At 49.0% G+C, this 14,608-nt stretch overlaps 5 protein-coding genes across 5 annotated transcripts; 4 read left to right on the top strand and 1 right to left on the bottom strand.

Moving 5' to 3' along the window:
* The first annotated feature begins 19 nt into the window (after positions 1-19).
* EDB82DRAFT_31260 (uncharacterized protein) lies at positions 20-3,069 on the top strand. Its single transcript, XM_025731357.2, has 2 exons — positions 20-337; positions 386-3,069. The coding sequence occupies exons 1-2, from the start codon at positions 158-160 to the stop codon at positions 2,912-2,914; spliced, it is 2,709 nt and encodes a 902-aa protein (XP_025590390.1). The 5' UTR covers positions 20-157; the 3' UTR covers positions 2,915-3,069.
* Positions 3,070-5,299: 2,230 nt separating this feature from the next.
* Positions 5,300-8,201, top strand: EDB82DRAFT_485050 (uncharacterized protein). Its single transcript, XM_025731358.2, has 2 exons — positions 5,300-6,401; positions 6,460-8,201. Exons 1-2 carry the CDS (start codon positions 5,790-5,792, stop codon positions 7,870-7,872), a joined length of 2,025 nt encoding a protein of 674 aa, XP_025590391.2. The 5' UTR covers positions 5,300-5,789; the 3' UTR covers positions 7,873-8,201.
* EDB82DRAFT_485048 (uncharacterized protein) lies at positions 8,202-10,491 on the bottom strand. The gene has a single exon (XM_065608232.1). The coding sequence runs from the start codon at positions 10,419-10,421 to the stop codon at positions 8,325-8,327; it is 2,097 nt and encodes a 698-aa protein (XP_065465442.1). The 5' UTR covers positions 10,422-10,491; the 3' UTR covers positions 8,202-8,324.
* A 71-nt stretch (positions 10,492-10,562) lies between these two features.
* On the top strand, positions 10,563-11,457 carry EDB82DRAFT_31267 (uncharacterized protein). Its single transcript, XM_025731360.2, has 4 exons — positions 10,563-10,953; positions 11,006-11,095; positions 11,145-11,181; positions 11,230-11,457. The coding sequence occupies exons 1-4, from the start codon at positions 10,831-10,833 to the stop codon at positions 11,268-11,270; spliced, it is 291 nt and encodes a 96-aa protein (XP_025590393.1). The 5' UTR covers positions 10,563-10,830; the 3' UTR covers positions 11,271-11,457.
* Positions 11,458-11,842: 385 nt separating this feature from the next.
* EDB82DRAFT_485045 (P-loop containing nucleoside triphosphate hydrolase protein) lies at positions 11,843-14,608 on the top strand. Its single transcript, XM_025731361.2, has 5 exons — positions 11,843-12,121; positions 12,182-12,734; positions 12,950-13,138; positions 13,188-13,985; positions 14,051-14,608. The coding sequence occupies exons 1-5, from the start codon at positions 12,074-12,076 to the stop codon at positions 14,377-14,379; spliced, it is 1,917 nt and encodes a 638-aa protein (XP_025590394.1). The 5' UTR covers positions 11,843-12,073; the 3' UTR covers positions 14,380-14,608.

Genomic DNA, 14,608 nt, shown 5'->3' with positions numbered 1-14,608 from the left:
ACCATCGGAATTTGTTTCGGTCCGCTCCAACTTTTTTTTTTGTGAAGCTTCGTCTTATCGATCTTTGTAGGAAAATTGCAGGTCGAAATATTCGACTTACTGAATTGTATTTCTTGGAGCCCACGGTATAACTCAGCATCGCAATACCGCAGTCGCCATGGCTTCCGAATACAGAATACACAAGCCTTTTGTGCTGGCGACTCTTCCCCGACCTTTGGATCATACCGAGGGTCGCATTGTTGCGCGAGAGGTCTATGGCTTGCGCGATAGTCAGAAGAAGAAAAAGAGGACAGAACTGGTCGTTGGCGTGGACGGAGAAACTGCCAGCATTTACGATGTAAGTTCATACTGATAGTCGGTATACAATATCACTAACATTGTATAGGTTCCAACATCCAGCCTGATCACTTCGTATCCTATTCCACCTCAAGAATCATTTACCTGCGCTCCTTACTCTGTTAGAATCCGACGATCGGGCACCAACGATGTTTCACGGTACACATATATTTCTACCCGCGACTCTACTGGCCAGAAGATCACACTCTTCAAGGACGTCGTTAGCCAAGATGGCAAGACTACCTCTACCACGATTGCCTCTCCCGTTCTTAAGACCTCGCCTATTCAATACCTCGCTTGCGCTTCTAGTGTATCGGAATCTGCAAATGTCGGCGACGTGATTGCCGTAAGCCAAACTGGGGAGTTTGTTTCGCTCTCCTCCGAGACTCTCGCGATCCAGTGGACTTCATTTTCGAAATCAGCCGTGCAGGACGCCATTGCAACCCAGATCGAAAGCTTCGAGGTGGATTACATCACATCAGGCACACTTGCTGAGTTCCGCGAAGGAATTTTCAAGGACAAGCCTGAAGTCTTCAGCGCGCTGCCCAAGACACCCAGTTCCGAGCCTGAGTTAGTGGCGCTTGTGTTGAGAACTCTGAGCCAAGGTCAGGAGAGCCGACACTCAGTCGTTCTTGCCGTATCCTCGGGCGCTCCCTCAACTACTCTGGATATCCAGAAGCTGTCCCCCCTCGAAATCGCCCCCATCGGTACCCCCTCGCCTCGTGGCACCGACAAGTCTACATACGAAGTTGATGTGCAAGCAGCTTTGCTGATGCAGTTACAAGAGGGTTCCCTAAGCATTTACGATTTGACCACACCTGTCCCAAAGTTGAAGTCGGTGGTCCAGACAGAGAATGCAGTCTCGTTCGCTCGCCTGTCCCGACCTTTCGTTCTATCCTGTTCGCTTGAGTCTATCAGCCTTTACAACCATCAGTACCGCTCGATTCATGCCAATGCACCCCTTGATTTGTCCGAGGTATTCTCCGAGGGAGAAAAACCTCAGTCATGTCAATTCATTAGTTATTTGAGAAGCCAGGAATTGATGGTCGCTCTCGTAGACAACGTGCTTGTGTCAATCCAGATCGAACCCCCCAAGAGCCACGGGAAAAGACGGAAGCAGGGTCTTCTGATCGACTCTATCGGTCGCGGAACTGCCACCGAGATCCCTGCGAAAAAGGTCAAATCTGACAAGCTTGCAGCAGAGTTCTCCAAGTACGTTCCTGGCTCAATGACTGAAAGGTACATGGTCAAACTCCGCAAAGAACTCGAGACGGCCGATAGACATCTCTCAAAGGGTGACCTTGGAGAATGGGAACAATTGCTACGAAGCCGCTTCCATGTCGGTCTTCGATCTGTCGCAGACGGCAAGGAAGACAAGGACTCTCAAGAACTTCCCGAGTGGGAGTGGCTTACGGGAGGATCGTCATACGCTGTCGTTGACAGGCGTTGGGTATTGTATGCCATCGGACGCACCTTTTCCCTCTCTATGACTGAAAACCCCGAGTCACGACCAAAGCTGCAACTCATTCTACCTGACACAAATGTTACATCCTACCTCGTTGTTGCTGGACACCTGACTCTTTCGAACTTGAAGGCTGCTTTCCGAGACGAGCTTGACGTAGAAGCTCTAGACAACAAAGCTCTCGTTGAGGATCTTTTGACAAGCTTGGCCGATACTGATCCATCAACGACGTTGATGCTGAACTACCTTCAGGCTACACCACTCGGCGAGCTGGAGCTGCTGCTTGCCATCCGAGCTTTGATGGTTAGCCTTGATCTCATCATTGATTCCAAGAAGCCAGCTAGCAGCAAGCTTTTGACGAACGAGGCACACGATGGTGCTGAAAACTACGACATGGACCTCGACGATCTCGAACGGGACATTGCCATCACTGAGTACTACCTCGGAGACGACAGCAGTAGCCGCTCGCGAGGACTCACATTGGCTTTCGCTAAACTATGGCGTCTACCGGCACTGACAACGATTAAAGCAATGCGGGCTACGCTCAAGACGCATGATATTTTGTCCCTCATCCACACACTCAGAGTGGAACTCGTTCGAGGTGCGTGGACATCGCTGTATCTCGACTCAAGCAGCTTTGATCTGGACGGCAACGACCCGCCTCCGGATGGTGTCATCGCTTTGATCTCAGACCTCCTCGGTCGGTGCATCGACGCTGTTGGCGCCGGAGGATGGCTGCTCAACGACACCATCTCAGGCGACAATTCTGAGGCTGGCGATCTACTGACGTCGTTGCATAATGAGGTGGGTGTTGCCCTCGAAGGTATCGAAGAGGTTGTGACTATCAACGGTTACCTTAGCGAGGCAGTCCGGTATGGACAAGCTGCCCAGAAGGGCGGTGCAGGCCGACCCAAATGGAACACGGGCAAACCAGTCTCTATGCAGCTAGAGGGCCCAGAGTCCCGATTGCTCCCGCTGGGACTCAAGACGAAGCAGCTTCCAGCCAAGACCAAGGTGGTGTCGGGCGGAGAAGTGGTGCAGCGCAGCACGCGAGAGACAGGACACCTGATCAGTCAGAAGGTGGAGGCATACTCGCTTGAAAAATTGGCAATTTGAAACTCGGAGAAAACAGAGTTTTCCCATAAGGCAACTGGAAGACTTGCGCTACCCGGAGCCTGTATGTAAGCACGTTGCTGGCCTGCAACACCACATGGCATGCGGCTGAAAGTTGTGGTATTTGCTTTAGCACCAGCGAGACTAGTCATTTGGCTTGGTAATCGAGGTGATTGGAAGAATGGAGGCGAACTAACGCCCGGCAGTGGTGGTAAAGCTTCCAAAGGACGTAGGGCAGGATCAAAAGCGAGAGAGATCGGCTACACACGGCGAATGCCAGAGAGAAGAGGGGGGCGGGCGCGTTAATCAAGATCACATGTCGATGAACATTTGGTTTATCGAAGATGTCGTTTGTTTACAGCGATAATGTCGACTCATCATCAGATGTTGTGTTATGTTGGAAAGAAAAATAAAGGCGTTTCGAAAGAATGGATGGCTTAAGACGTCACAGATAACTGTGCGACTGAGCTTGCAAGGGACTGCTTCTGCGTGACATGTAATGCGATTGCAATTCGTTGGAAGCAGAGATAAAAGGCAACCGCAGATTTGATACACGACAGTCGGATCCGTCTCAAGGTCTCGGAACATTGCGACGAGCCACGCTGCCAGATACCCTACCATGGTACACCGAGTAACAGTCCGCTATTCAGGCCTGTGCTGCGGTTACATGCAGTATAGCAAATGCCTAACCAGGTAGCCAAGTCTACACATACGTGGTAGTTGTTGCATAATCTTCTATTGGCCTCATCGCATAGTGACGTATTGATATTCTATGAAGGTGACTCACTGTCAAATCCCGAAAGCATAGGCTGCACAGTGCAGAGCCTCAATGGCAGTGAACAAACTATGACTTAGTGTCGGGGCGGAGGAGCATGTTGACCTGCTGCCTCATGCGCTACTCGAGACAGTTCTCTGATATGTTTTTTTTTCTTTACGAGCACAGCCTATCTGATGGTCAAAGCTGTCGCGGAAGACTTGCCGGTATGCAAGTGCTGATAGCTAATGCACGAAGCCGAGCTTCCAGACAAAACAAAGAGGCTTGAGAAACGGGGGCTGCAGTAACCCGAGGTTGGGTTCAAGAGGAGAACATGCAAGCAAGGATGCTGTACATAAATAAAAAATACATGGGACAGAGGAAGAGATGGAAAGTGACCGTGACAGTATAAAGCCCTGCATTGCAGATCAGTTTCGGTTTGCTCGGCTGGTGTAGTGTAAAAGGCACGGGAGTGGATACAATACAAAAATGAATGTACTGTACTTATTGAAAAGAGAAAAACGGCGTTCTGGTGAGCCATAGACTAGAGGCAAATAAGGAGCCCATTGCGAAAGTTAACCTCAGTAGTCATGTTCTAGAAGACCACTGAGGAGATGACAAATAGAGCACCAGCGAAGCGACTCAAGCCGAGCCAAGTCAGGACTTCTTTTAACTTGGACACTAGTAACACGAGGCGGAGCACGAGCGCGAGGGGAGAGAAGAGGAGATAAGCGATGGATGTATCGAGTAAACCAAGTATTTGTTTGCCTTCTCACCCCTAGAGGCTGGTTCTCGATCTGTGAGTGAGCAACGGCAACGCAATCAACCAAGCTGTGCCTCAATATGACAGCTGGTGATGAAATGATAGACAGGAGTAGATAAAAGCTGAAACTTCGAAATTCCTCCTCCTCCGGATAAAGGACCCCTAGAATAGACTAAAAGTCGTCATCCTGATCTTGTTCTTTTTTTCCTTCTGACAAGGGACGTCTTTTCTTGATGCCGCTAAATTAAAGAATGCCCCACGCAGCGCCCCGTTGCCGAGCGGGTGGCGCAGCGAGAAGCTAGGAGACAAAGTGGAATACGCCAGAAAGAAACGGTTTTCTTTCGTATTGTCGTACTCTGTACGCAAAGACCAATCAACCCAGACCCAGAAGTAAGAATTGAAGCCCGGAGAGACGCAAAGTTAAAGAGGACGATCATGAGCAATTGCAGCAAGTATCAAATTCCAGTTGTGAACCATGCAATAGAGATCCCTGACAGGATATAAGCGATGATGTAAGGCTGCTAGTTAACAGCGGCTACCTACGTCACTACCAGGACCCAAGACAAGACAAGGAACCTAACGTTTCCCCACAGGGTACTGAGTTCGTCCCCGGAAATAGGACGTACAGCAACAAAAGAACCCTGAGCCTTTTCTTTTGGCAATGTTTTTCTTTTCGAGACCAACAACGCATGGGATCTGAGGCACAAGAAAAGTGAAATCATCATCACACGAGTAAAAATGTCGAGTGACATGTACAAGCAATAGTTGTCCGCCCACTACCATGTACTCTCCAATATAAGCATGCCCGAGTTTGGTATGGTATGGTGACCCCTCTGGGCATCGATGGAAACATTTTAACCACATGCCCTTAGACCTAAGGTACAGTACCGGCAGTACCTACCCAACCGCGTTCTACCTAAATTAAATTTACACACCCACTTCCTTCCATCCATGACTGATGGTGTTCGTTCTTTCCTCTGCCTCGTCCGCGTGCCTGTTCCTTCCCATACGTCTTCGTACCTCCCCAACCTTTGAATGGACTGCACTTGATAACCAGATCCCTCCCTTCTACCCGCCCAACCCTTCCACTTTTCTTGCCCTTCTCTTCTTATCATAAATCAATCTTGAATTTGTTTACGACCTCTCCACTTGGCGCCCAACTTATAACCCCAAAGTTCGTTCTATAGAAACGGACGCCAGCAAAGTCACTAGTCTATACCGACCGACCTTGCTTATAATCGAACACTTATAAGGAACGACCACTCGCATCTTACCAGTGTCATACAAACTATACTACAACCAACTTATACATCTAGCTTAACAACAACATCGAGGCTCTTCTGGGCCTAAGAACACCAGCTATGAGCGGCGGCTCAACCGTCCAACACATCGACGCTGTCGATGCCCTTGCTCGAAATCTCTATCTCCGCGCCAAACAGTCAGGACTTCCATTTACCGGTGTCGCTGATGCCGTTCGCAACCTTCATCGAGTCCTACGACATCTGCGTATCGAAGCTGCTGATCAAGACTCCCTCTTGAACAACGCTGATGCCTCATCTACGTCACTTTACGCCCGCAAACTCTCGATTCACATTGAAAATTGCGACTTTGCCCTCGCTGAACTTGAAACGCTCCTGGACAGATACGGAGACGGTCGCGCTATCATGGCTGAGGACGAACGCCTACGCGATAACAAACTATTTGAAATGAAACAGAAACTTGACGATGAAAAATATAGCGTTGACTTGTTTCTGGACGCTGTTCAGCTGCATGCCGAGAACAGACCCACCAGAGTTGTCGAAGGCCAAGAGGGTCTAGAGAGAATCAAGGATGTCGTTGACGAAATCGCCACCAAACTATTCCGGAATCGCAACGAAGGTAGTTTTACCGAAGACGAGGATGGTTTGTGGCGCGAGTTCAAGATCGAGCTCGAGGATCGAGGGTTTTCACCTCAAGTGCTACGTAAACACAAGGTACGAGGAGTCATCCACAATGATTGTTTGTAGATCGTTACGATTAACACAGTATCAGGATGTTCTACGAGCATACATTCGTGAGCTCGAGTCTGTTCAGAACCAGAACGGCGGAAACTACCCTTCAGTCCGAGGTCTCCTAGAGCAAGAAGCACGATCCCAGCCTTCTTCGCCGAGAGAAGACAATGGTAACCCTTACGAGAAATACCCGCCTGTTATCCTCACTGGCGGTCGACGCAGATCAAACAGTGACCCCCCTCGAGACATTATGTCGCAATCGCCGAAAGATGGCGACAGCGAGTCTGACTATTCTATGGCACTCGTATCAACCCAGGACTTGCTCAGCATGGACAAACTCAATTCTCGAATAGCAAACTTGAGTGTCCAGCCAAATGACCAGTACAGTCTGGCTCCTGAGCCCAAATATCTTCCACCCAACAGCCTGCCGGGTGCTCCAGAGATGTCTAGTTCGCCAACTACTCATCACTACGGGGCCTCTCCACGCTCTATGCCCCCTATGCCTCATCATTTGAATAGCGGCCCACCATCTTATGGTAGCAGCCCACGGAGCAGCGCTCCTCGGCTGGCTCCAGACCGATGGGGCAACGAGATCCCACCTGATGCTCAGTGGACTAGAATCAGACGAGAGCGTGTCAGCCCTGAGGTACTCGAGCGGGCTGGTGTGCGGTATGAAGCACGTCCTGACTATGTTGCAGTCTTGGGTATTTTGACTCGAGAGCAGATTGAGGAGTATGCTCGTCAAAGTGCAGCATGTCGTGCTGCACGGTTGGCACGTGGTCCACCGCCTCGTAGGCATGATCACTACTCTGAGCGTAGAGACTCGAGGAGCAGCCGAGAGGATGACGATGATGACAGCGGGGTCTTTGAAGAAAGCGATGTCACAGACGATGAAGATGACAAGTCTTCAGAGAAAGGTACAAAGAGCTACCCAGTCATCGTCAACCCCCCCACAAAGAGCAAGACATCCCCTTCCAGCACTACTCTCCCGAAGCCAATCTTGAAGAACAAGAATGAAAACCGCGTTCATTTCGACCCAGAGCCTTACGAGGTAGATGGCCGAAGTCCCCGCTCTTATAGAGATGACCGACACCGCGATCGCAATCACGATCACCGCGATGATCACCGTGATCGCCGACGACCGAGCCCGTCTAGGTCATCCCGACGCTCGCGAAGGTATTCTAATGGTGGAGATCGACACTCACGTAGCGACAAGCACGGCGACTACTACTACGATGGTGGCAAGCGCTATCATCGTGAAAGAGATCGTGACCGTGATCGCGACAGAGAAAGAGATAGAGACCGTGACCGAGACCGTGACCGTGATAGAAGAAGTACAAGGAGAGAAGATCGCCCTCAAGGGAGAAAGAAATGGGGTGAAGCTCTCGGTGCAGTCGGCATTGGAGGTGCAGCAGTGAGTCTTTTGAGCGTCCTCGCTGAAGCTGCGTCATGATTTAGGCGGACTGGTTCCGGTACATCACTTATGCAGTTTCTTTACTGTTCCTTTTTTCGAATTAATCGTTTGGGTACCTACCTTTTCACTGGAAACATGTAACAAAACAAACCTCAAAATGGAATGGATCACAGAACAAGAAGGGTAACGGGAAAAGGCAAGGAAGAGTTGAGTCAGTTTTGTATACATTGCATTGTAACCTTTGATATACGTTAGTTAAACCACGGCTGGGACAAGGGTCATGGAGAACGATGGTGAAATTTAGATACCCGCTATGAATGGCAGCTTGAAAGGTGTTAGGTATGCAATGGTTACAAAAGAAGAAGAATCTCTATTTGGAATTATTCGTGATGAACTATCTGCTTCTTAAGATTCACGCTGAACTCTGCACTCTGTATGTGTGAAACAAAACACTAGATTATGGTCTAGTCTAGATCCATAAGTCACAACTTCTACCTCACTAACTCACCCGCCAAGGTTTTCCACCACTCTCTCGCATTCACATCTGTCGACTCAGGCGGTGCACCTTCGACGCGAGGCCTGGGGGTGGGTACACGTTTCCACTGTCGCACATTGATGGTCTCGTCCCTGGGCCAGTTCTCAAGGCGATCCTCGAATGTTTCCGCGTCATCAATCTTGCCATTTATTACCAGCATCTGAGTTTCCAAGCCGCCCTTGAGCTGAGGCAGCGTCTGGCGTTTCTTCTTGACCCACCCGAATCGACATGGTTGTACACTGCGCTCGAGACACACATATCCTTGAGCGGTGCGATAGCGTATCTGTTCGTTGATGAACTCACTGAACTCCAAGATGATGTTGGGTATGACGGTCTGTGAGTATCTCCTTTTACGTCGCTTGGCATTGTCCGTAACGTCGCTGAGGAAACGGTGAACACACTCTTGAATCGCGTACCAGGCATGTTCCTTCTGGGTTTCGATTGTAAGGCGTCGATGGCTTACATGGGCAACTTCTTGAAGGACCTCATCGAATACAACTTGCTGATGCTCTTTCTCAAGATGGCGGTAATGCTTTATGGCATGGTCACGAATCATCTCCCTCGCTGCGCCAAACCTGCCTTGAAATATAAGCACTTTGATACGAGCGATATAGCTCTCGAAAGTAGGTATGACATTGTAAGGCTTAGAGGTCATGGTCTCCCAGACTTCAGTAACAAGCTGGGCATCTACCAACGCAGAACGGGGAAAGCTTTCCAGCATTCTTCGTTGAGCTTGATTTGACTTGGTCGAGCAAACATAGGCCCAGTTGAAGAGATTGTTCCACGTCTCATGCGGTATTGGGATGTGGTAGACATCTGATGTATGTATTATCAGATCGAGACAAAGACGAATGCGAGACATGCACCCGAACGCTTCGACCATGGCGTTGAGGAAGCGCTCGGTAGGAGCTCTCGGGTTACCAGTCCGGTATCTCTTTCGGCCGATTATGGAGAAAACACCTGTCTCTTTGTCCTCAAGAAGGCCAATTCCAAGTCCCTTCTTTAGGACAATACTCCGTATATGTGTGAGTGAACCACTGCGGCCGAGGCCTATAAGAATATTACACAACAACTCCTCGTTTAACAAGACACCCATAGCTCTGGAGCGGCGGAAATGCGCAAAATAGCTTTGGAAACCCATCTTCTGTCTCTGCCACAAGAAGTTATCTGCCCACAACCGGTGCTTTTGGCGGTTGAAGGGAAGTTCTTTGAGGGCATTCATACTGTGTCGTAGAGACTCGACGCGCCTGACGTTTCTTAGACTTGTCCTGAAAGTGACTCTGTATGAATCGCGAGCTTTTAGAAGAACTCGCTGGCGATCGAACTGGTAATATGCGGGGTTCATCTGGTAGCGAGCCTTGAGAAACTCGGTCCAAGTTGTCGTTGTGCGCTTGGGAGCTAAACCATGTTCCCTGATGGCACCAAAAAAGAAGACGGCAGCCGCGATATCGCTAGCAGCACCAGCACAGCGAAGAAACACTTCGTAGTCAGCCAGAACAAGCTCACGTCCTGCATCGCGACGAGCTTTTAGCAGGAGCTTCATGGCCTCGAGGACAAAGACATGATGACGGCGCACACCGAATTCGTCTACTAGATGACAAGCATTGGTGAACTGAATCTGACCGAGAGAAATGTTGAGACCATGAGCAATATCAATTTGTGGATTTCGAATGGGATCTAGCGCTCGGATAACCGCAGAAAGGACGTTCACGGGGATTGTGCGCATCTGTTGATGAGCGGCCGAGTCATTGTTGGCCAACAACATGACCCATGCGTGAAATGCTGGGAAGACATTTTCGGGTTCTTTACATCGTATAGCTCGTAGAAGCTCGTCCAAATGCCTATCCGACTGTGTATAGGATTCAGCGACCGGATTCAGAGTTGTAGTTGGTTCTACAGATGATACTGATGCTAACCATCGCTGTCGACCCACAGCAGCGGGCCGTACAGCTCCTAGCGGTGGGCCGTAGATCGGTAGCGCGATAGCGAGTGGAGTTGTCGATGGCCGAACGAGACAGGGCCTTGTTCTTCGGAGGGATTGTCGCCAGAGCATGACGCTGAATCAGTAATTGGAAGCAGCAAACGCTATAACATGGAAGAAAAACGAAAAGGAATGTCTAAGGATGACGGGAAATGAAAAGGCCTCGGAAGCAACCCAACACCTCCTCACTCACGCGAGGGGCGTTTTGCTGCCGTGTAACCCCAATTTGGGAAGGCTCAGCCAGAGCCGCTCTGGATAAGTGCATCAAAGTATGGGGTAGAGTACAGGATAGATGCATCCCCCTCTCTGACATGGCTTGTTGCATAAAAACAACAGTTTCCCCGAAGATTTCCCAAGCTTGCCAACCCGCATTTTCCCACTGAAACCTGGTGCTCAGATTCGGCATCCAGCTCTGCTCACCATCACACTCACTCACTCACCGAGCCCGACCTTACTTAAACGACTACTTTCATACACAAAGATGGCCGACGCCGGAGAAGAACCTCATCATGTGTCGGAGCCTCTCGACCTTGTCCGACTTCTTCTCAACGAGGTTGTCTTTGTCAAGCTTCGAGGAGACCGAGAACTCAAGGGAAAGCTACATGTTAGTTGAAACTTTGATCTATGGAAAACAATTAATGCTAACTGCGAGACAGGCTTACGACAGCCATTGCAACCTGGTGCTAGGAGAGGTCGAGGAGACTATCTACACTGTGGATGAGGATGATGACGACGATGAGCTCAAGGTATGTGGAACGTCTTCAACAGAATTCATCGTGTCTGACCAAAACTTAGACCATCAGCCGGAAATCCGAGATGCTATTTGTGAGAGGTAAGTTTTAGCTACGATGATCTATGACCTAAGTTCTGACTGAGTTAGGTGACAGTGTTGTCTTGATCTCACCTGGAGTTCCCTTTTAGAACAGATAAGGGAACATGTCGCGTCATAGGGTTATATAAGCCATTAATAACAAAAAAAAGATTATTGATGCCAATAAACAGTGCTCCTTGCCTGAACAAAGATAGCCTGGCGAATCGAAACTGGGTATCGTGTTCAAGAAACACTGACGGATGAAAGAATGTATCCCCTGGTAACTCTGAGCCTGGTTCTGGTTGGATACCCCCGATAGATGAATGTGGCTTGAAACGCCCAGATGCAATCACCCCGCTGAAATGCGGCACACCCTTTGATTTTGCAGGGCTTTGTACCTAGAAGTAACATGTGTCAAGTCTTGACAGAAATTAAGTCTTGTGATTTCTCGTTGCAATTGGCAGTGGGATAAAAAAATGTTTCGTCAGGAAACCAGGCATAGAACCCGTGTCTTGAAGATAGGTAGGATGAGATGGTCTATAAGTTAGTATTCGTACCTGTTCAAGAGATCCGTGCGCATACCTACCTACCTCCTCTATAGTAACCCCCCTACCTAAGTAGCTGGAGCTTCTATCGATAAGGAAGTCGCCGCAGCGTAAGTGCCTGCCTGTCCTTGTCCTGTCCCGGAGTCGTGAGTAACCACCCCGCGAATCATGCTACAACTTTGTCTATGACTCTTCCTTTATAAAAAAAAATATAATCCAAAGAAAGGCTGCGCCACTTCTCGCCGTATGACTGACTGACTGTTAAATCTCATTTGTTAGGTATTGTTAATATATCTTCTGGTCCGTCAAGCTCATACTTGCGACTTTGACAAATACTCGTACAATCGCATGACCTCATAGCCGTTAACATGTCAACAACGAAGCCGTTGGCGCATGAGAAGCGCAAGGGTGAATCTGTCAGTACACCTTCAGCAAAAGAATATAATGGGAACCAGAAGCTCATAATAGGCAAATAGGCTCTTAGCGACTTCGCCGAATACGTAGAGCAGCAGCAGAACCTACGATACCCTACAGCAAAGACAACAGTTGTCACAACTACCGAAACCACTGACGCAAATGCCGAACATCACGAAGAGCTCGACGAACTGTTCGATAATCTCGATCTTGCCGATTCAGCACCTCGAGTTCCTCTCAAGCAACTTCTTCTTGAGTCGAGTGAGGACGAGGATGATGAGAACTTAAAGCAATTGGAGAACCTCGTGTCCGACCGGTTGGAAGAAGGATTTGGTGAATGCGTCTTCGAGATCGGATACGAGAATCATGGCGACTCAATGAATTTGACACTCGATCAATGGAGCCATGCGTACAAGACACTACAAAGAGCAGCGAACAGAGTGCGCGCCGATTGCGATCTCTTGTTGACCAAGAATGTCGGTGGCGATGTTGAAGCCGCGAGCACCAGCGCCGGTCCGGTCAAGGACAAGAGTTGTAGCGGCAAAGTCCTCATACGGCAAACCCCTTCCACAATAGAGGATGTTATTGAAACAAGAATAGCAGTAGTAGGAAATGGTAAGTTACCCCCTTCAAGGTACCGCCTTGCAACACCTGGTGGATAGCAGAAACGTTTAAGAAGTATGGTCCAAGTAGCATAAACTGACTTACTACTTTCGTCTCTTGTGCTTCTGGCGGCCAACTTTTCTGATACCCCGAGAAACATTCTTGACGCCATAGTTGTGTGATATTGATAATCAGCATGCCAGAGACTCTTACTGACGCTCTTATAGTTGATGCTGGCAAGAGTTCCATGTTAGGCGTGCTCGTCAAGGGTGATCTTGATGATGGGCGAGGAAAGGCGCGAGTTAATCTCTTTCGGCACAAGCATGAGATTGAGACTGGTCGAACTAGTTCTGTTGGTATGGAGATCATGGGTTTTGACACAACAGGCCATGTTATTACCTCAGATACTCCAGGGCGTATGTTTCACTGGAACTTGCGAGGCACAGCTTTACTGATACTTCATAGGCAAACTTTCTTGGGAAGAAATCGGCAAGCGCAGCGCAAAGGTCATCACTTTTACTGACTTGGCTGGTCACGAGAAGTACCTAAGAACAACCGTGTTCGGTTTGCTCTCCAGCAGCCCTAATTATTGTCTACTTATGGTTGCCGCCAATAATGGTCTTATCGGTATGAGCAAGGAGCACCTCGGTATTGCCCTGGCTCTCAACGTCCCCGTAATGGTTGTTGTTACCAAGATTGATATATGTCCACCAAACATATTGGAGCAGACGTTGACGCAGATCACAAAGATCATGAAGAGTCCCGGTGCCCGCAAGATCCCAACCTTCATCAAGACGCGCGAGGAGTGTATCAACACAGCCACACAGTTTGTCAGTCAGAGAATATGCCCAGTGTTCCTTGTTTCCAATGTAACAGGAGAGAATCTTGATCTGGTCAGGACATTCTTGAATATTCTCCCTCACCACGGACGTTACAACTCAGATGCCCCATTCGAATTCCATGTCAATGACACTTTCTCTGTGCCTTTCACGGGAACCGTCGTATCTGGCATCATCAAGTCCGGCGTGATCCACGAAGGCGACAACGTCCTTATTGGACCTGACTCATTGGGGCAGTTCATCCCTACAGGTGTTAAGTCGATTGAACGCAAGAGGATAAGAGTACCCGCCGCATCAGCGGGCCAGTCTGCCTCTTTTGCTCTCAAGAAGGTTAAGCGTAAGGATGTGAGGAAGGGTATGGTGGTACTCCCCAGAGTTGAAGGTCAGGTGACGCCCAAGGTGCATCGCGAATTCATCGCAGAGGGTAAGTAACAAGACAAGAATATCTAATGCAAAACCGACAGACGATTGGCACTAACATTCTTCCAGTCCTTATTCTCTCTCATGCCACTACCATCAAGACCAAATACCAGGCCATGCTCCATGTTGGACCTGTTTCTCAGACTTGTGCCATAATCGACATCGACCGAGAACTCATTCGCACAGGAGATCGTGCAACAGTTGCATTCCGCTTCGTTCAACGTCCTGAGTATCTTGCTCCAGGTGATAGACTACTCTTCCGCGAAGGCCGCACCAAAGGCCTCGGTATAGTCAAGTCTGTTGGTTATGACCCTGAGCACCCGTTGATGCCCAGCAAGGATGGTGACAAGGACAAGGAGAAGCAGCCTGTTAGCTCTGAGGTTAGTGTCGGAGCCTAATGCTCAGGAGGCTATGCTATGCTCCAGGCTTGATACTTGCAGTCACGATGTCAGGGATAGGATGGAGTTTTATGGTTGACTTACTACTATTGACTATCGACTAGTCTAGCATTGTTTGTTTCGTGGTGTATTTAGAGGTCTCTCGTTAGGTTGAGTAGCGCTGTATATCATAGTTTGTACAAACGCGGCTAAAGACTTTTTAATACAATGACGGTCTTAGTAATTACTG

This window comes from Fusarium venenatum (assembly GCF_020744135.1).
Source record: "Fusarium venenatum strain MPI-CAGE-CH-0201 chromosome Unknown EDB82scaffold_1, whole genome shotgun sequence".
Classification (NCBI taxonomy): domain Eukaryota; kingdom Fungi; phylum Ascomycota; class Sordariomycetes; order Hypocreales; family Nectriaceae; genus Fusarium; species Fusarium venenatum.
The sequence above is the reverse complement of the archived record's forward strand: the minus strand, read 5'-3'. Positions and strand labels throughout refer to the sequence as shown.